The 21927-nt window shown below is 42.4% G+C and overlaps 1 protein-coding gene across 3 annotated transcripts in view; it reads left to right on the plus strand.

Moving 5' to 3' along the window:
• Positions 1–8193, plus strand: part of taok1a (TAO kinase 1a) — a 169391-nt gene extending 161198 nt beyond the window's left edge. For all 3 annotated transcript variants that reach the window (XM_041196835.1, XM_041196834.1, XM_041196837.1), the window contains exon 20: positions 1027–8193. In XM_041196835.1, the coding sequence (XP_041052769.1) occupies positions 1027–1488 (462 nt within the window). In that variant the 3' untranslated portion in view covers positions 1489–8193. The remainder of the gene's footprint in view (positions 1–1026) is intronic.
• Positions 8194–21927: the final 13734 nt, after the last annotated feature.

A 21927-nucleotide genomic window follows, 5' to 3' on the forward strand; every position in this document is an offset into this window, starting at 1 on the left:
GTGCCAGTGTGATGCTAGGTCAACATTTGCTGAATAATCAATGTGCTAAGAATTATGCTGACAACCAATTTAAGATTGTCAGTCAGGCTCAGAGTGTGGCGCATTTGCAAGTAATGGAAGCTGCATATATTAATACACAGGGCCCTACTCTTTGCAGACAGAAAGAACATGTACATAGATTGCGCCTGTTTCAGCTAAACAAACTAAGTGACAGCCGTTCGCTGACTCATTCCTCAGGGCAATGCCTTGACCAATCGGGGTCAAGTTTAAGTTTCAAACAATACTTGGCAGTTAACTGTCAGTCACCACCCATGACAAAGCCACTTGCCAACCAATTAGCACTCTCTTCACATACAGTATAAATTGTTGTCTTACCCTTATATTCTTGCGAGCATCCTGATGAGTGCAAGATGAAAAGCTTAGACATGCCCCCTTTTTCAGCAATACTCAAAGATCAACCAGTTAAGAGCGCATGCCATTAGTTGTTCAGTTTTCAGTTCAGAAAACAGTTCAGTTTTCTGACTCAAAAGACTCAGTTGCCCCAAATACTCTAGCTGATCAGTAGAAGCTTTGTGATGCTGTTCTTCTAAATATTTGTTGGTAGCAATATTACTGCACTTCCTTCTTCCATCAATAAGCAGATGGTACTGGTACTGCACAAGCAGTTACATTCTAATGGCATTTGTTACAGCATTGCTTCCTGTTCATGATTCAGGCAGAAGAACTATTCAGAATCAGCTGAACAGTTCATGACAATTTGGAGGCTATAAATTATGTCCGTTGCATAAACAATGTTGCAAGATTATTTTCCTATGCTGCATGTTAGTAAAATATAAAATTTAATCTTGAAACAGGCAGTATTTGTAAAATAGATTTACGGTATTATATCACTTAGGTATATATCACACATCAATTATGCAGTGGGTTTCCTGGCAATCTCATAAATCCGGATGTTTGTATGCATTAAATATCATATTGTAAACTGATTATAGTTTCAAATCTACCATTTCTATTTTCCATTTTCAGATCGAAGAGGAGATGCTGGCACTACAGAATGAACGCACTGAAAGAATACGAAGCTTACTGGAACGTCAAGCCAGAGAAATAGAAGCTTTTGACTCTGAAAGCATGAGACTTGGCTTTAGCAACATGGTTCTTTCTAATCTGTCTCCAGAGGCTTTCAGCCATAGTTACCCTGGAGCTACCAGTTGGTCTCATCACCCTTCTGGAGGAGCAGGGCATCATTGGGGTCACCCCATGGGTGGCCACCCTCCAGCCTGGGGTCACCCTATGTCAGGTGGGTCCCAACCTTGGGGACATCCTGCTGGCCCTGTTGTTGCTGTGCCCAGAGGAGGTAGTATGGGGGTCCGCAACAGTCCCCAAGCTCTCAGGCGGACAGCTTCCGGAGGCAGATCTGAGCAAGGCATGAGCAGGAGCACAAGTGTCACATCACAAATTTCAAATGGTTCACACATGTCCTATACATAATTTTAATAGGTTGGGGAACAGTTGTGTTACTGCTGTCTTGCCTCCATGCTCTGCAAAAACTGCTCATTATGCATCATTTTGAAAGCCTTCTATTGGTACTGTGGTTGGGTTTCAGAGTGCAGGCATGTTTGTCTAGCCTTTCAGGAAAAACAGGTCTTTTATGTTAATATGGATTTTTTTTCATTTGTCATTACACCATTCATTATCTGTTTGATCAGCCCTTGAGAAAAAATGTGAAGGAAGGCCAAAAGAAAATTCTTGCTGAGCCTTGTTCTCTCCAGCTGGTGGCGTTGTGGCACCATAACATCCCTTTTCTTGCCCTTACTTAGCAGTCTATTTTCCAAGTTGTATTGAAAATTTTCTTCATTTAAAAAACACATTTGGTTGTCATCAGTTTCATTATCCTGGCCATCACATCATTTTACTTTTTCAAGGGCTGAACCAGTAATCTCACCAGCTGCTAACCAACCTTATATTTGTTTGCCTGAGGCATTTATCTGCTGAAATAGGTATTATATGAAAAAAAGTTTAGATTCTATTCCTCAAGCAGAAAGAGTATATAGTGAACAGACTGGAAGTTGGGCTGTTTTGAAAGTGGGACCGAATTAAAGTCTGGTACAAGCATTTGGTATTTATGTACAGCCACAAGCCTGCATTTGTGTACTGGTCAGTTACTCATCTGGCATTAACTTTTTGCTACATTATCTGTGAATTATTTAGCCACTAACATGCCTAGAGTATGGAACTAGTTAATAGGAAGGATATTAATTTTAACTAATGCATAACGATGCCATAAGTAATTCACCAAATAATTGATTAAAGAAAAACTGCCTTTTGCTAATTGTTTTGACTTTCCCCACTCCATAATTTTCAAATTTATCCATTATGTGCAGCATACTCCTTCCAACTACCTGTTGAGCATGCTATGTGTCTCCAAAATGGTGATACTGCACCATAAAGAACATGCTCCAAATCTAAGGTGTTTACAAACTACCATAGAAAGCAGTTTTAAACTCTACGTGTGAGAATTAACAACGCATTACCATTACTGAAAACCACATATATTGTTCTTAAAACAGTTTCGATACAGAACACTATTTTTAAATTATACAGATAGTATAATTTTATTTTTTAATAAGTAAAAATTACAGAGTGTTTTTGTAATAGGCTGTTGTACAATGTGTTCTGACCTTTCGCACATTTCAATAAGGACTTTACATTGTGCATGGTCTATGAGTTGTACAATAATCTATTGCCACTATACTGTGAACATTATTGTCCCTTCACAAAGTACGCTGCAGTAAGTAAAACACTTCCCTAAAATTCAGGTTACATTGGAAAAGTTTTTTTTAAAAATTGAAGAATGTATGTATCTGTAAATATGTAGTAAATTGGAATTGCTGAGCTGCTGGCCTAGTTCCTGACTCTTTTTATACTGAATTTAGGTTCTGTCAACTAAAGAAAGAACTTAGTGCCATTATTAGCACCAATGAGCATGCCTATGACTTTTTAGCTTTCTATGTATCACTATTACTACGCTGTAGTATAATGTAACAAGTCTTAAATGTGTTATACAGACAAGAAAATACATCTGAAAGCTATGCTTGCTTCCCATCCTTCCAGTACTGACTGACTGGGCAGTAGAAAATTCCCTTTATATACTGCATTCCATATAAGAACTACTTTTGGTATAAACTTATGCTGAGATGACATTGAATCTTGCCAATAGTCAAACTTGTTATTTCATGCTGTATTGTGCAACTTGTCACGAATTTAGTTGTCATTTCTTTGCCAAAATCATCAATGTAGGTAGGAAGGAAGGGCTAGTTAAGCGTTTTCACATGTTTAACTTCACTGTTACTTTGGCATGATTTGAATTTTCCCTCCCACCCCACCCCACCCCACCCCATGTGATTGGTTTGTTTCTCCTGTTGGTTGTAATTTTAACACTAGATTTTCAGGCCCAGTATCTTGTTGCCTGCACTCTTCTCTAAGTAATTCCGAATTATAATTATTTTATTAAAAAAATAAGGGGAGAACTAAGTGCTGAGAACAGAACACTTTTCAACTTTGCATTTGAGTGATGGTACAGTGATCATTTATGCAGGATGCTTGAATAATTTTTGGTCGGTGGATATTCTAATTTCTAAATTACGGACTTGTAATTAACACTGCTTAGATAATAGCAGTGCATAGGCGTAGCCTACTTTGATATTTGAGAGCGAGCAAGCAATCTGGTGTGATAATCTCGCTGGTTCAAATATCTTTTTACATTAGCTGAGATAAAATGATTAACTGACTCTTATGCGTACCTATTCCATTGGAGGACATTGGTGAGTTAAGATTTTGAGGCATCTCCTCTGTTCTGTGATTGGTTACATTATGAAAGAAGACATACAACAACAATTTAGGCAAAATGGCTTAAAAGCAGAACTTGCTACTCTGTCACAGGCTTATTGGCTTTTAGTTATTGATATTTTTTTAAAGCTGAGAAATGATTATTTTGTGTAACTTGGATTTAAAGTGAAAGTTTAACTACAATTTAAAACTTCTACAACTGTAACATTTTTTAAATATAGTTTTTGTTTAGAATTTGTTACAAAATTATTTTAATTTATCAGTTTCCATTATTTTTAGTAAATGCAGTGTCCCATATTTTTTAAAAATGATCTACTTATGGCTACTTCTGTTTATAGACCTGTAAATGTTAATTTTTGGTGCAAATCCTTTTGAGAATCTTGCCTGTTGTACAAAGTTGGGTGCATGATCTGCTTAATTCCCCTACCAATGCTGCTCTGTGTCCAGCTTCTAGGCGACTCATGAATCTGTGTCAGAGTGACTCAACTCCTATTTTGTTTTTTTTTCTCCACCCCAAGCTAGAAATACCTGGTTCCCACTTAAGACTCTCCCTGATTATATAGTGGTGGTCAGAAAGTCACCTTGGAGAGATTAACTGACAACCTACCATTGCATTATACAGCAAGTTGAAATTCAACACACATTGTCATCATGCTATCAAAACTGTGATTTTTTTTTTAGCATATTGAGATCAACAAGAATGATCGTTCCATTTTCTCAGTCATGCTACCTCTGTACAAGATATGAGATGAAAGTTAGAAACTTAAACAGTGAGCAAGAATTGACAGAAAATAACTATAATGGCATTGGTGAAACTGAAAATGTTTCTAATTCCATGAGTGCTCTTGTAAAATTGTCTCAATTGTGATACTTTAACTCCTGCAAGAGTGAATTTCAGCGATGATGCACATCACATTCTGTCACTGGATTCTGTTTGCTCCCCTGGGCCTGTGTAGTTGAATACCCATATTAAAACGTAACAACAACTTAGCAATTTATACAATCTAATTGCTGGTATTATCAACACTTCCATTGTGTAAACAGGATGCCACATGATCGTTTGTGGGGTCGGTGGGGGGGGGACCATATTTATACAATGCTGAACCTCTCCAGATATAAATGCTAACTTTGTCCATTAGGGAGTTGCACTCACTCAAGTGGGCAACAAAGTAATCATTGGAACCTGTGGTGTTCTACTGTTACATCCCCAGTAATTACAATACACTTTATATGGTCTAATTATAATTTATTAGTTCCACTGAATTTACTGTATTTATCAGGAATTCTGATCATTTAGGCTGCCTCCATCTTCTATAAGGTTTATATTAAAAATATTTCGAGTACCATTTTAGTAAGAATTACAAAAGAGAAGCATCCCCTTCAAATCCTGGTACTCCTTCTGTCACTCCCATACATTCTAATTTTGCCTCCATTCAGCATCTCTTCCTGACTGCTCAGTTTTGAAGTAGGCACCTCACCACTTGTGCCAATGGCTGGAATGCATAACTCTGCCACAAAACATTGGTTTAAAGCATGTTTTATAGCTGTGGTTATCACCATATTTAATATTAAGGCCGTGAAAGCTTTTTTTCCAGCTTGTAATTAAGGTGACAGGTAAAGGAGTTGAAAATGAAGGAAGGTGCCAAGAATTTAATTTTTTTGTAAATCTTTATATTAAAAAAATTTCTGAATGGAAGAAATGTACTGCCAATCATAATGTATGGTGAGACGAGTAGCAATGCAAGGTTTTCCCTGACTTTGCTTTGGAACCTGAACTTGTAGGAGAGTGTGCTATTGTGGCTAATCATTTTAATATCAACATGTAATACTGAGTTATATAGGTTTGCAAAGAAAAAAAGCATTTCCCAGTACTCATAGAAGTTAGTCAATGATAACCCATAATTCTGTGGGATTTTCTATTTGCCGGGTGATAATATTAGTTAACTTGCTTTGTTTTCCATTTTTTAATTAGTTCAAAAAAGACAGAGTCTGACTGCTCAAGTGCAGTTTTAAGTCAAAATTAAAATTCTCCCATTCTTCAATTTAAACCTGCTGTTCAGGTAGCTGCTACATGGGGGACAGGTAAATAGACAACTGTTTTTGTTTAACTCTCCTCCATTAATTTATATGAATGCGTCTAGTGAAAAAAACTGCACTAAACTAGAATATTCCACTCCAAAGTAAAAATCCCCCAAAATAACAACAACAATGCACATTTTAGGGAGAATACAGGAAGATAGCTAGTGTAAAATCCACAAAGTCATTGAGTGCAAAGAAAACAGGTTGTCAATGCTGTCAAATTACCATGTATGTCATTTGTTTTAAGAAGCAACTATTAAAAATGTGCCAACAATGTTGCTCTTTATAATTGACTTTGATAATTACACTTTTTGAAGAGATTACATAGTTGCCAATTAAGAATGCTACAGTGAGTGAGGTGGCATAGTATTAGTGCAGTTTACACAGTGACTTCACAATCTAGATTTATTTGCAGTTTCTTTTTACTGCATTGCTTGAGATTAGTTTTGTTAGTTTTCATACAGGTTGGGTGGAAACATTAGGTCATCCTTATATGGCTGTTGAACATAAGAACAAGATTGTATCAAGATCCTATAGATCAGTGTTGTCCAGTTAAAATCACTGTTGAGATACTGGCATGGCTACAGTGAAACTATTTTAGCTGAATGTTCTGATTTTAGTGGAAAGCATCTTGCATATACCTACACAATGCAGATTTACATGTGTATTAAAGGTTAAAGAACACATGCATACACTGTGCAAATGAATGTTGAGATCATATGCTCAATGTGTCTATTACTCTTTATTTACTAATCAAAAATGCAATTAGTCACAACAAAGAGATTCCCAATCAGCCCTCTATGGCTAGTGGCTAATGTATTTGACAATATGGATATAGATTATTTATCTGCACTCAAAGATAGCAATGTGATGATGAACAATCATAAATGAAGTAGGTTTGGGAGGGGAATAAAAAAATTAACATCTAGCTGTATTCATTGTCCAACAGCAAATGCCACAGAATTTATTTCATCTAGGGCTCTTGTACTGTTTTCCAAACTGTTCCAAATGAGCTTTGCTTAAACTTTGGAATGCCCTTTATCTAGGTTCACTGTTAGATGAACAATGATTGGCCCATACTGCTGCCCAGCAGTCAGTACAGGAGGAAAGGGAGCTCACCAAGATCAACCTAGTGCTAAAAATTGTGGAATATTCAACAGTAGGTTATTATGGTATAGTAGTAATCTGTTAACGTGTAGTACTGAGCTTTACCCACCGTTGAGGTAGGGAATGACTACATGCTGTTTGGTAAGCTAATCTAATGTCCTTAGTTATACAAAATCCCTTTTCTCTGCTATAGTTGTCGCTGGCTCTGAACAAAGAAAAATCACAGCTCTTACTGGGGATTCTGAATAAATTAACGCAGTTCCAGTTTTAAAAAATATAATATAGAGTGCATATAATGAAAAATGGCCTAATGACTTGACATCTTGTAAATGCATAATTTTATTAACAATTTCTTTGCAGTAAGATATTTATATGGTGTAAAGGGTTAAAGAAAACCACTAAACCCACACAGTACTTGAAAAGAGTATTTGTACTAAAATACAGATGTTCATTACTAACTATGCTACTATCAGAATCCCTTTTGTTTTAGTATGCAACAAAAAAAAGATAGTTTAATGTGCATTAGTAATGAATGAGGGACTGTGAGAAATGTTAATATTGTACATTTTAAATAGCTTGCAGGAATTGTGACAAAAACTTGAGATTTCTAACATAAACATTAAAAATGTTTTAACACTAGTCCCATGGGGTGAAGACAACACATCATGAATGTATAACCTAATCTAACCTAGAGCAACTGGCTGGTTTTAACAAATCAGACAGCATGTTTGAGCTTCTTCAACTTTTATCTTTACATTTCTATTCTAATTTGGAGTTTCTATGTTCTCGGCATAATTCTGAATTTTATTTGCACATGTATGGTAGAAAATCTGAATTTTAAATTTTAACAACCAAATCTACTTTAATCATTTTTTTTAGCAATTGTTATTCCAGTTGTTCATAGCTGGTTACCAATAAGTTCCTTCACTTACTGGTATTTCTTTTAAAATTGTACAGTAAAAATGTCAGTATTCTGGTAACTTCTGGTTCAACATACATTAGCTCATATAACCTGTATTAATTGTATAGATTGTGAAGTTAAGCTGTTACCAAGTGTCAGAGAAAGAGAAATAGGGTCATGTAATATTTTGTTTGTAATTATCCTTTGTATTGTTACAAAGGAGATGTTAAAATCAACTGTAATAAAGTAATTTTAGTACAGCTTGTGTATCTTTTGCTCATTTATGTTATTTCAGATGACTGCCATGTTATTAAATAGTTTGATTTTGTTTTTACCTATATAGACAGCTACATCATTTGACATAGTATATGGTTTGATATAAATGTTGCCATGCTGAAATCGCTGAGGTTGAATCCATTGAATAGAACTGGGAACTTTGAAAAGAAAATTGACTAATTTTCCATCATCCTAATTACTGAAAAAAGCAATTTAGGATTAATTGCGACAGTCAACTTGAAGATAAGATAAATTTAATAAAAAATTAAACCAGAAGATATGCAAAAGAATTTGCACATTTGACTTTTAGTGTATACACTTGTTTTTCAAAACTTTTGTTCGCACCCAAATATTTATTTTTAATTTACAAAAGTGAGATGTGCCTTCTTAAATGCTGGATGATCAAACTGCATTTTATAGGTGGTGATTTATAGTGTTTGGATGCCACCTATTGTAAAGTATAGGGCTTGGGACTTTGTCCCAATTTTTTAGTTACAATTAAATCCTAGCTTGATAGTAACTGTATATAGCAGTGGTACATATACTTGCAGACATAGCAAAACGAATTAAAATTGCTGGCCAAACTTCCCTGAAAATACCCAACTTTGGATAGAATTTTTTAAAATCTTGCATGTGAATTTTGTACTCGGCAAAATGAAGAATGTTAGTGCTAGAGAATGGAACACTTTCCTAGGATCAGGGGTAGGCCATTCAGCCCCTCAAGCTTGTTGCATCATTCAGTGAGATGATGGCTTGATCTTTATCCTAACTCCTATTTTAAACAGCTATCATCAGCATTAAACAAATCTAATGTTGGCTAGATGCATCGTAAAGCTACATCTCCTTTGTTGCAGTTATGCTACTCAGCCTTAATCTTAGAAGATTAACTCCTACTACATCAGTGATATGCATTTTATTTCCCAAACCAGAAATTCTGTTGGGACAATTTTATGTTGTGTCCATACTGATAATAACTGAATTGAGACTGTCCAAAATTATTTCACTTAGGATCTTTTTGAAGAGAATAATTTCAAAGCTTTGTAGGTGCAACCTTGAAAGGAAATGGTAATCTGCTGGTTTAGAGATCCACTGCCAGATCTGAATGGACCGCTTAAAACACCAAGTTGAGTAAAGGAGTGTGCAACCTGACTGAGAACACCAAACTGCAAGTCTATCAAGCCTGCGTCCTCAGTGCACTCTGCTACAGCGATGAGACCTGGACAACATATGGTAGGCAGGAGAAAAGACTCAAATATAAAAACAAAAAACTGCGGACGCTGGAAATCCAAAACAAAAACAGAATTACCTGGAAAAACTCGGCAGGTCTGGCAGCATCGGCGGAGAAGTAAAGAGTTGATGTTCAACAGTTTTCACCTTTGCTGTCTCAGTCATATCCTCAGCACTTCTTGGTAGGACAAGGTCACCGACTCGGAGGCCCTGGGGTGTGCTAATTTCATCAGCATACAATCATTGCTAAGCCAATGGTATCTGTGCTGACTTGGCCACGTTCGTTGGATGAAAGCCACATACCCAAAGACCTTATATACAATGAATTAGGCACTGGGTAACGATTACATGGGTGTCCATACCTCCACTGCAAAGACACCTGCAAGTCAGATATGAGGATGACAGACACTGACAACTGGGAGCCAGTCACCGACAGCTGTAACCTCCGGAAGCTGACTGGAGGGGCAATGGAAGAGGCAAGAAATGAATAGCTCAGCTGGCTGAGAAGAAGGCCCAGGGAAAATAGGCCAATGAGTTGTGCATCTTCTCGGCCTGCTTTCATCTTCTGGAGCAGACGCAGCAGCGACGGCCATGCCAGAGTGGGGCTCTTGAGCCACACCAGGTGATGCTTAACACAGAGTTGATCACCATGGCGCCAACCGCTGTCTTAGGGGACAGAAGGTTGCCATCACTTAGAACACTAAGGTCTTGCTCTTGTCTGTTAAAACTGCTCTCTATTCCAATATCATCCTGAAATGCAAAAATGACCCCAGCTTTTCTCTAATGCAAATTGTTATCTTAAGCACCTCTCACCTGTTCCCTCCTCTTTACCTCTAAGTTTTTTTTATTCTTTCGTGGGATGTGGGCATGGCCGCCAAGACCAAGATTTGCCCATCCCTAATTGCCTTTGAGCTGAGTGGTTTGTGAGACAATTGAAGAGGCAGTTCAGAGTCAACCACATTTGTGGGTCTGGAGTCACATATAGGCCAGACAAGGTAAGGATGGCAGATTTCCTTCCCTAAAGGGCATTAGTGAACAAGATGGGTTTTTACAACAATTGATGATAGTTTCATAGTCACCATTACTGAGACTAGCTTTATATTCCATATTTATTAAATGAATTCCATTTCCACCAGCTGCTGTGGTGGGAGTTGAACCTATTCCTCAGAGCATTCTACCGTGGTGGGATTTAACCGATGTCACCAGAGCATTACTAGTCCAGCAACATTATCACTATGCCACCATCTTCCCCCGAAGCATGAGGAGCTCATGGATGACTTCGTCACCAAGATCAAGACAATCCAGTCAGCTGCCTCTGCTGTGTCCCTTGCTTCCAATGGTCCACCTGACCAAAGTTCCCTTAATGCCAACTCCCCCCACCACCCCTCTTTCCCCACTCCGTGCGCCCCCACCCGCCCCCAGCCTAAGCTTAAATTCTCATCTATGCCTAGTTTCTCTCCTATCTCCCTCAGACCCTCTGAGCTTGCCTTGGACGTGAGTCCCTCCTCCTCTTCTATTGATCCTATTGCCACTAGACTGCTAATCATGCAACTTCCCCTCTGGCTCCCACATGTTAACCAATATTGTAAACAGTTCTCTCTTTTCAGGTGTTGTCTCTCTTTCTTAAATCTACCATCATTACCTCCCTCAAAAACAAAACCCTTAACCCCACTCCTTGAAAACTACTGTCCCATCTGCAACATCTCCTTCCTCACCAAAGCCCTTGAATGTTGTGTCTTCTCCCAAATCCATTCCCAGAACTCCATGCTTGAATCCCTCCAAAATGGTTTCTGCCCCACCACATTACCGAAACAGCTCTTATCAAAGTCACAAATGAAGTCCTATGTGACTGTGACAAAAATACATTTTCCTTCCTCGTCTTTCTCAATCAGTCTGCAGCCTTTGACACAGTTTACCATGTCATCCTCCTTCAATGTCTCTCCACTGTCATCGAGCTGGATGAGACTGCTGTTCATGTGGTTCTATTATCATTCTAATTGTAGGCAGAGAATTACTTGCAATGATTTCTCTTCCTGCTCCCACACTGTTACCTCTGGTGTTCCCCCAAGATCAATCCTTGCCCCCCTCACCCCATTTCTCACCTAGACATTGCCCTTTGGCAACAACCATATGAAGGCACAGCATTAATTTTCATACATGCTGATGAAACCCAGCTCTATCTCCATCACCTCTGCTGACTCTTCCACTGTTGCTAAATTATCAAAACAGAGTGCAGCTTGAACTGAGTAAGAAGTTGGAGTTCAGTGAGTGAGGGAGTTCAGTGAAGGAAGGAAGGAAGTACTCCTTTTTCTACCTTTTTTACAATCTACTAATTAGTTCTTAAATTGGTGCAGTGGAAGCAGCTGATTGTTGAGTAACTAAGTTATTCTACTTATAAATAGTTTTAACGTTAAGGTATGGCAGGGCAGCTCAGCCAAGTGGATTGTGCATTCTGTAGAATGTGGGAAGTTGTGGACGCACCATGTGTCCTAGACAAACACATCTGCAGGAAGTGTCACCAGCTGCAATAGGATCGAGAGAAGAGGAGGGTCTCACAGCCAAGGCAAGCTCAGAGGGTCTGAGGGAGATAGGAGAGAAACTAGGCATACATGAGAATTTAAGCATAGGCGGGGGGCGGGGGGTGGGGGGGGCGGTGGTGAGTGGGGAAAGAGGGGTGGTGGGGGGAGTTGGCATTAAGCTTGAGCTCCGGGTTCTGGAACTCAAGTGGTGGCTGGAATCACTGGTGCATCTGTGAGGCAGAGAACTACGTGGATAGCACATTCCAGGAAATGGTCATTCCATATGTTAGCGGCACGCAGGCAGAGGGGATGGGTGACTGTCAGACAGTCTTAAGAGAACTAGGCAGATAGTGCAGGAGTCCCCGGGTTGATCTTGCTTGCTAACTGGTTTTTCCATGGTGGTGAGCGTGATGGTTCCTCAGAGGAGTGCAGTAAGAGCCAAGTCTGTGGCCCCATAGGTAACTCAGCTGCACAGGAGGAGAGAAAGGAGAGTGGAAAAGGCACTTGTGATAGGGCATTTGTTAGGGGAACATGGGCAAGGAAGCCTCCTGCTGATTACCATGTACCGCCCTCCTTCAGCTGATGAATCAGTGCTCCTCCATGTTGGACACCACTTGGAGGAAGCATTGAGTGTGGCAAGGATGCAAAATATACTGTGAGTGGAGGATTTCAATGTCCATTAACGAGTGGCTCGGTAGCACCACTACTGATCGAGCTGGCTGAGTCCTAAAGGACATAACTGCTATACTGGGTCTGCAGCAGGTGGTGAGAGAGCCAACAAGAGGGAAAAACATACTTGACCTCATCCTCACCAACCTGCCTGCCACAGATGCATCTGTCCATGAAAATATCAGTAGGACTGACCACCACACAGTCGTGGAGATGAAGTCCCGCCTTCACATTGAGGATACCCTCCATTGTGTTTTGTGGCACTACCGCTGTGCAAAATGGGATAAATTTCAAAGAGATCTAGCAACTCAAGACTGGGCATCCATGAGGTGCTGTGGACCACATCAGCAGCAGAATTGTACTCAAACACAATCTGTAACCTCATGGCCCAGCATATCCCTCACCCTACCATTAATATCGAGCCAGGGGATCAACCCTGGTTCAATGAAGAGTGCAGGAGGACATGCCAGAAGCAGCACCAGACACATCTAAAAATAAGGTGTCAACCTGGTGAAGCTATAACACTTACGTGCCAAACAGCATAAACAGCAACAGAGACAAGCGATCCCACAACCAACGGATCAGATCTCAGCTCTGCAGCCCTGCCTCATCCAGTCGTGAATGGTGGTGGACAATTAAACAATTCACGAGGAGGAGGCTCCACAAATATCACCTTCCTCAATGACTGGAGAACCCAGCACAGCAGTGCAAAAGATAAGGCCGAAGCATTTGCTACAATCTTCAGCCAGTAGTGCCAAATGTATGATCTATCTCAGCCTCCTCCAGAGGTCCCCAGCATCACAGGTGCCAGTTTTCAGCCAATTCAATTCACTCCACGTGATATCAATAAACAGCCGAAGGCACTGGATACTGCAAAGGCTATGGGGCCTGACAATATTTTGACAATAACACTGAAGACTTGTGCTTCAGAACTTCCTGTGCTCCTAGCCAAACTGTTCCAGTAAACCTACAACACTGGCATCTACCCGGCTATGTGGAAAATTGCCCAGGTATGTCCTGTACGCAAAAAGCAGGACTCATCCAATCTGGCCAATTACCATCCCATTGGTCTACTCTCAATCATCAGTAAGGTAATGGAATGGGTCATCAACAGTGCTTTCAAGCAGCACTTGCTTAGCACTAACCTGCTTACTGACACCCAGTTTGGGTTCTGCCAGGGCCACTCAGCTCCTGACCTCATTACAGCCTTGGTTCAAACATGGACAAAAGAGCTGAACTCCTGAGGTGAGGTGAGAGTGACTGCCCTTGGTATCAAGGCTTCATTTGGCCGAGTGTGGCATCAAGGAGCCCAAGGAAAATTGGGGTCAGTGGGAATTGGGGGAATCTCTCTGCTGGTTGGAGTCAAGGAAGATGGTTGTGGTTGTTGGATGTCAGTCATCTCAGCTCCAGGACAACACTGCAGGAGTTCCTCAGGGTCGTGTCCTTGGCCAACCATCTTCAGCTGCTTCATCAATGACTTTCCCTCTATTATAAGGTCAAAAGTGGGGATGTTCGCTGATGATTGCACAACGTTCACTATTCACGATGACTCAGATACTGAAGCAGCTGATGTCCAAATGCAGCAGGACCTGGACAATATCCAGGCTTGGGCTGACAAGTGGCAAGTAACATTTGCACCACACAAGTGTCAGGCAATGACCATCTCCAACAAGAGAGAATCCAAACATCGCCCCTTGACATTCAATGGGATTGCCCACTGAATCCACCACTATCAACATCCTCAGGTTACCATTGACCAGAAACTGAACTAGCTTTATAAATACTACTACAAGAGCAGGTCCGAGGCTAGGAATTGTGCGACGAGTAACTCACCTCCTGACTCCCTAAAGTCTGTCCACTATCCACAAGGCACAGGTCAGGAATGTGATGGAATACTCTCCACTTGCTTGGATGAGTGAAGCTCCCACAAAATGTAGAAGCCTGATACCATCCAGGACAAAGCAGCCCACTTGATTGGCACCACATCCCCAAACATTCACTCCCTCATCCACCGACGCAGTAGCAGCAGTATGTACCATCTACAAGATGCACTGCAGGAATTCACTAAGGCTCCTTCGACAGCACCTTCCAAACCCACGGCCACTACCATTTAGAAGGACAAGGGCAACAGATAGATGGGAACACCATCACCTGGAAGTTCCCCTCCAAGTCACTCCATCCTAACTTGGAATATATATCACCATTCTTCACTGTTGCTGGGTTAAAATCCTGGAACTCCCTTCCTAACAGCACCGTGGGCGTACCTACACCACAGTTGTCTGCAGCTGTTCAAGAAGGCAGCTCACCACCTTCTCAAGGGCAACCTGGAGTGGGTAATAAATGCTGGCCCAGCCAGCAATGCCCACATCCCATGAACAAATTTTTTTAAAAAGTAGATGTGGCTCCAGGATGGTGTATTGTCTCACTAGTGCCAGGATCAAAATGTCACAGTGGCTGCAGGGCATTCTTCTGGTGAAGGGTGAACTGCTAGAGATCATGGTCCACATTACTAACGACAGGTCAGAAAAGGGATGACGTCCTGAAAACAGATTTTAGGGAGTTAGGAAAGAAATTAAAGAGCAGGGCCCCAAAGGCAATAATCTCAGATTACACTCAGTGCCATGTGCTAGTGGGTATAGGAATCGGAGGATTGAGCGATTTAACACATGGCTGGTCAATTGGTGTAGGAGGGAGGCACCAGATTTCTGAGGCATTGGGAGTAGTTCTGTAGCAGGTGGGACTTGTACAAGATGGATGAGTTGCACCTTAGCAGGACCAGGACTAAATCCTCACAGGGAGATTTGTTAGTGCTGTTTGGGAGGGTATAGACTAGATTGGCAAGGGTTTGGGAACCTGAGAGGTAGCTCAGGTTGGAAGAAAGCAAAATGGTAACAGGAAGTAGAAAAGTAGTAAGCAAAATTAGAAAGAAGATGAAACACCAAATAGACTCAATGTGGAATAATGTTAAGACGACAAAGTTAAGGGCACTCTTTCTGAATGTATGCAGCATTCACGACAAGGTAGACGATTTGAAGGGGCAAATAGAGGTAAATGGGTATGATTTAATTGCCATTGTAGAGATGTGGTTACTGGGAACTGAATATTCAGGGGTATTGGTCATTTAGGAAGGATAGATGGTGGGGAAGAGAATGGATAACACTGTTATTAAGGGATGAGATCAGTACCCTTACAGACCCCATTATTACTCTACAATAAACCCCAATAACATTATGAATATTATTATATCTTCCTGACTGTGTTACTAGAATTCTATGCTTCTGGGGTCAGTAACTTTTCCTGCTCATTTTCAAAAGATGAAAAAAGTTATGATCAGTAGGACAGGTGTGATCTGGCTTGCTCAGTAAATAACATCGGCCGTGGTCTTAACACTTGCGCCTGTCTTCATGGAGGAAGATACAGAAAAATCTCCCTGAACCAAAGGGCTTGAGAAAATGAGGAACTGAAAGAAGTTATTAATAGAGATTTATGAAAGGGAAATCATGTTTGACAAACCTGTTGGGGTTTTTTTTTTTGTCGATGTTACTTGTAGCATAGATAAAGGGGAAACCTGTGGATGTGGTGTGTTTGAATTTTCAGAAGGCTTTCGATAGGTCCCACACAGGAGGTTAGTAAACATAATTAGAGCACATGGGATTGGGGGTAATGTACTGGTATGGATTAAGAATTGGTTAACAGACAGAAAACAAGAGAGTAGGAATACATTGGTCATTCTCAGGACTGAAGGCTCATACTAGTGGGGTACTTCAAGGAACAGTGCTTGGGCCACAGCTGTTCACAAACTATATCAATGATTTGGATGCAGGGACCAAATGTAATATTTCCAAATTCGCTGATGACTCAAAACTAGGTGGGAACGTGAGCCGTGAGGATGATGCAAGGAAGCTTCAACAGGATTTGGATAGGCTAAATGAATGGGCAAGGACATGGAGTTGGAATAAATTGTGAATGAGTTTTCTCCACTTTGGGAGAAAAAGAACAGACAGATAAAAGGTTGGTATATGTTGATGTCCAAAGAGACCTGGGTGTCCTTGTTCATGAATCACTACAAGCTAGCATGCAAGTGCAGAAAACAAATTTTGTGCTGGCCTCCATTGCAAGGGGATTTGAGTACAGGAGTAAAGATATCTTGCTGCAATTCTATAGAATCCTGTGAGAGCACTATATACAGTTTTGGTCTCCTTATCTAAGGAAGGATATATTTGACATAAAGGGAGTGCAACGGAGGTTCACTAGACTAATCCCTGGGATGGCAGGATTGTCTTATGAGAAAGGATTGAGGAAACTGGGCCTGTATTCTCTAGAGTTTTGAAGAATGAGAGGTGATCTCATTGAAACCTACAAAAGGGTGTGACAGGGTAGATGTGGATAGGATGCTTCCCCTGGCTGGTGAGTCTAGAACAAGGGGGGATAGCCTCCGCATAAGGGGCAGGTCATCAGGAGGAATTCCTTCACTTAGAGTGTGGTGAATCTTTGGAATTCTGTACCCCTGTGGGCTGTGGAAGCTCAATCATTGAGCATGTTCATGACAGAAATTGATAGATTTCTGGATACCAATGACATCAAGGGATATGGGGGATAGTGGGGAAAAATGGCATTGAGGTAGCTGATCAGCCATGATCTGTTTGAATGGCAGAGCAGGCTTGATGGGCTGAATAGTTCGCTCCTGCTACTATTTCCTATGCTCCTGTCAGACTGCTTATCTGACATCTAGTGCTGGAAGAGCAGAAATTTCCTAGTTTAAAAATAGGAAAGGCTGAAGCCATTGTTTTCAAACCCCACTCTACATTCCATTCTTTAGCTACTGACTCCACCCCTTTTCCTGACAACAGTCTGAGATTAAGCGAGTCTGCAACATCAGCGTCACATTTGATTCTGAGATAAGCTTTCCAGCCTCATATTCCTGCCATCGCCAAGACTGCCTATTTGCACCTCTGTAACATTGCCTGAAATCGCCCTTGTCTCAGCTCATCCACAGCTGAAATCCTCACCCATGCCTTTATCACCTTTCGATGTGACTCTGCCAGTGCCCTGCTGGCTAGTCTCCCACATCCTACCCTCCATAAACTTGAACTCATCCAAAACTCTCCTGCCCGTATCTTAACTTGCAGCAAGTTCTGTTCACCTATCACCCTGTGCGTTCTGCTCGCTGACCTACATTGGCTCCTGGTCAAGCAATGTCTTGATCTTAAAAATCCTCATTTCCAAATCTTTGAGTGACCCCGGCCATCCCAATTTCTATAATCTCCTCCAGCACCACAACTCTCAGATATTTGTGTTCCTCTAATTCTAGCCTCTTGTGCACCCCCAGTTTTAATTGCTTCACCATTGGTGGCCATGCCTTCAGTTGCTTGGGGCCCCAAGCTCTGAAATATCCTCCCTACACCTCCCTGACTCTCTATCTCACTTTCCTCCTTTAAGACACTCCTGAAAACCTACCTCTTTGATCAAACTCTGACCTAAAAGCTCCTTACGTGCCTTGGCATCATTCCTTGGTTTATGATGCTCCTGTGAAGTGCCTTTCATCACATTTCATTAAAGGTGCTATATAAATAAAAATTGTAGTTTTTAACATATGTTTTATTTTCTGGCAAAGCCAATCACCGAAATCTTTCCAATCATGTGGTATCTTTAACGTCAGGGATGAATACAGACTTGACGATCCAAATTTTAAAAGGCTGGCTGGAATTTTCCGGCCCGCTGGGCGTGAGGCGTTGTGGCGGACGGAGGGGGAATAACACGACACAAAAGCTAAAAATCAGTTTCACGCTGTTGTGAAACCAGTTTGCGATCGTCCGCTCCACCTGTCAATGGCGGGCTGCGTTTCCCACCGCTGCACAAGGGAAACCTAATCTCAACACCATAGCATCTCATTGCTCGCCAGAATCGTCCCCTCACAGCAAATTTACCACCCACGTCGGCGCGCTTCACAATTGCCTTTAAAAGGTATGTACCCGGTGCGCTGAACTTCTGAGGGGAACTAGGAGGTGAGTGCACACAACCTTGCACAGTGCTCGCAAGCAGGACATCAAGCATGTTCGAGGTTGGGGGGGCAGGGGGCACAGGCATATCGCCTTTTCCTAGCTGGCTTTCGGTGTGTTGCCGGGACAAGGGTTCCAGTGTGGGTCTGGCAGAGATGGGGGTGGCAAGGCAGCACAGGCTGAAGCAAGTACTCGAGGATGTGCCAGGGGTGGCGGGTGAGGGGATGGGGTGGGATAAGCGGCCGCACAGAATCACAGAATTGTTACGATGCAGAAGGAGGCCATTCAGCCCATCATGTCCGCACCATCTCTCCAAATGAGCATTATGACTTAACGCCATTCTCCTGCCTTTTCCCCGTACCCTTGCACATTGGATGATCTTTTGAATAGAAACAGTGCTGCCTTGAGTGCCTCGATTGAACCTGCCTTCAGCACGAGGCAGTACATTCCAGACTCGAACCACTCAGTGTGTGAAAAAGTTTTTTCTCACATTGCATTTGCTTCTTTTGCAAGTCACTTTAAATCTGTGCCTTCTTGTTCTCGATCCTTTTACGAGTGGGATCAGTTTCTCTCTATCTAGTCCATCAAGCCCCCTCATGATTCTGAACATCTCTATCAAATCTCCTCTTAACTTTCTCCACTCCAAGGAGAGCAGTCCCAATCTCTCCAAACTATCTTCATAACTGACGTTTCTCATCCCTGGAACCATGCTTGTAAACCTCTTCTGCACTCTCTCCAATGTGTTCGCATCTTTCCTATAGTGTGGCACCCAGAACTGCATACAATACTCCAGCTGAGGTCTAACTAGTGTCTTATATAAATTCAGCATAACTTCCTTGCCCTATTAATAAATAACAATACAGGATACTATGTGCTTTATTAACTGCTTTCTCCACCTGTCCTGCCACCTTCAATGATCTATGCGCACGTACACCCAGTCCCTCTGCTCCTGCACCCTGTTAAGAATTGTACCACTTATTTTATAATTTGGAAACTTGGCTTGTCAAAAGTGAACATTCTTCCACAGCTGGGACCGTTCAGCTGCAGCTCCATTGACATGCATGGAATTGGATCTCTGAAGCTTTTCTGTCCACTCAAGCATGAAAGTGCCATTAAATATGCCAGAACTTTTCACCCCTTGGGTGCAGACTGCAAAGTAATGTGTGTATTAGGGGGCAGCAGAACAATTGGTGACTGGGAAAATTGTACAATCCCCGTGCGAAAGGTGGTCATAGTGCACTCACTGGTGGAGGCGTCACAGCCCCTTGTAATGTCTTTATTATAGTTTGGACCAGTATCCCTCATTGTTCAAGCCAACAGCGCAGCCTTGCAGTGCGGGTCAGGAGACTCCCTGCGTCTGAGCTGAGAGCACAGTATGAAGTCCAATGGGCAAAGCTGCTGCCAATCAGTCCAGTGGAGTGGGGCGGAGGTGGGTGGAATTTCAGACAGCCATGAATTGCACTACACACTGGCCATCCAAGGGGTGGCCAGCACTGTCCTGGATGCATGAAGGGGCCTTCAGACTTAACCAAGAGAGGTTCTTAGGATACATATATGAACCCACACATCTCCCTCTTTGATCCTGCAGGAGGAGAACATCAGGATCATGGACCCTGGTGATTTAGTGGAACGCCTCATGGCTTACAGAGACCAGAGAAGAAGAAGAAGAGAGCGGCAGAGGTGCCTGGCTCAGCAAAGGGAAAGGCACCCCCCACCATACCCCCCTCCTCAAGGTGAAGGGGCATCAAGGCCTCTTGCGCATGCAGCTGGAGATCCACATGGAGCCATCACTCAAAGGTGCCTCGCTAGACCCTGGGTCCATAGACAGCGCTTGTCATTCCTGCAGATGACTGAGAACCAGTGTCACCGAAGACTCTGCATGTCCAGGGAACTGGTCAGTCACAAATGCCACCTGCTGCAGGATTTGGCACCACGGGGACATGGAGGGCATCCACTGCCAGTGGCCGTGAAAGTGATCGCTGTGCTCAATTTTTACGCCAGTGGCTCCTTCCAGGGCTGCATAGGTAACCTGTGTGGGATCTCACGAGACTCCATGCATAAGTGTGTCCAGGAGGTCAGGGAAGGCACAGAAGTTTGTACATTTCACCCAGGATCAGGAAAACCAAGAAACAAGAATGCTGGGATTTATGTAGATCTCGGGTTTTCCATAGAATCTGGATGCCATCGACGGCACTCATGTGGCACTTAGATCTCTATGTCAACAAGCAGTCAACTACATCAACTGCAAGGGCTTCCACTCAATGGATGTTCAGCTGCTCTGCAATCACCACAAATGCATCCTGCAGGTCTACTGATGATTCCCAGGGAGTGCCCACGACTCCTACATCCTTAGCAGGCCTCAGATCCCTGACATCTTCCAGGGTCCACAGAGGCTGCAGGATTGGTTCCCTGGGGACAAGGGCTACCCACAGAGGACATGGCTGATGATACCTGTGTGGCGGCCTCAGACTGCAGAAGAGCAACGGTACAACGAGACTCATGCCACGACCCGGACTTTGGCAGAGCAGTGAGATGTAGTGAGGACAGTCCTGACATCCTCACCTGCATTTGTGAACGTTTGACTCCTGTGAGGCTGCTGGCAGCGCACGTACCCTCAGTGCTCAGGCCCATGTCATGGAGACACAGCGGAGGCTCTAATAGTCGCTAGATTCCAGGAGGATGATGACGATATGCAGTGAGGACACTCCATAGATCTTCACACAGCCTCTGAGAACGTCTGACTCCTGTCTGGCTGAGGGTGGCTCACTTGCGCTCTGTGATCAAGGTCATATCCTGGAGAGGCAGCCAGGAAACTTTAAATGCTCCTGATCCTTTTTAAGCCTTCGGGAACCCAGCATCACAGGTCACAGAGGCTGAAGAGGTGGGGAGGACCAGCCCCATCTCAAAGGTGCTGAGAGCACACAGAGAGAATGATGAAACTCTGTGACGCCTGCCCACGACATTCTGGCAGCAAGTTCAAGCACCGTCGAGGTGCAGGCATCACTAATGTGTCCAGTGGGTGTGAAGCTGGACCATCACTTTGGTCTGAAGATTACACACTGCACAGGGAAGAGGCCCTGGACTGAGATACTTGCCTTTATCTTGTGCAGGAAACAAAGATTCTCACATCTGGGGGACACGAACACTGCTTATCATAAGAAGGAGCCATAGGCAAGGAGACATTCTTGGGAGTTTATTTACAATAATAAACATTATGTACAGGTGATTAACACCCGTGCCCAGGCTGTGCAATTACACCTTCTTAACCTTCCTAACCCTGCCGCTATGTCTTGGTCCTCCCTCG

This window comes from Carcharodon carcharias, chromosome 10 (assembly GCF_017639515.1).
Source record: "Carcharodon carcharias isolate sCarCar2 chromosome 10, sCarCar2.pri, whole genome shotgun sequence".
Classification (NCBI taxonomy): domain Eukaryota; kingdom Metazoa; phylum Chordata; class Chondrichthyes; order Lamniformes; family Lamnidae; genus Carcharodon; species Carcharodon carcharias.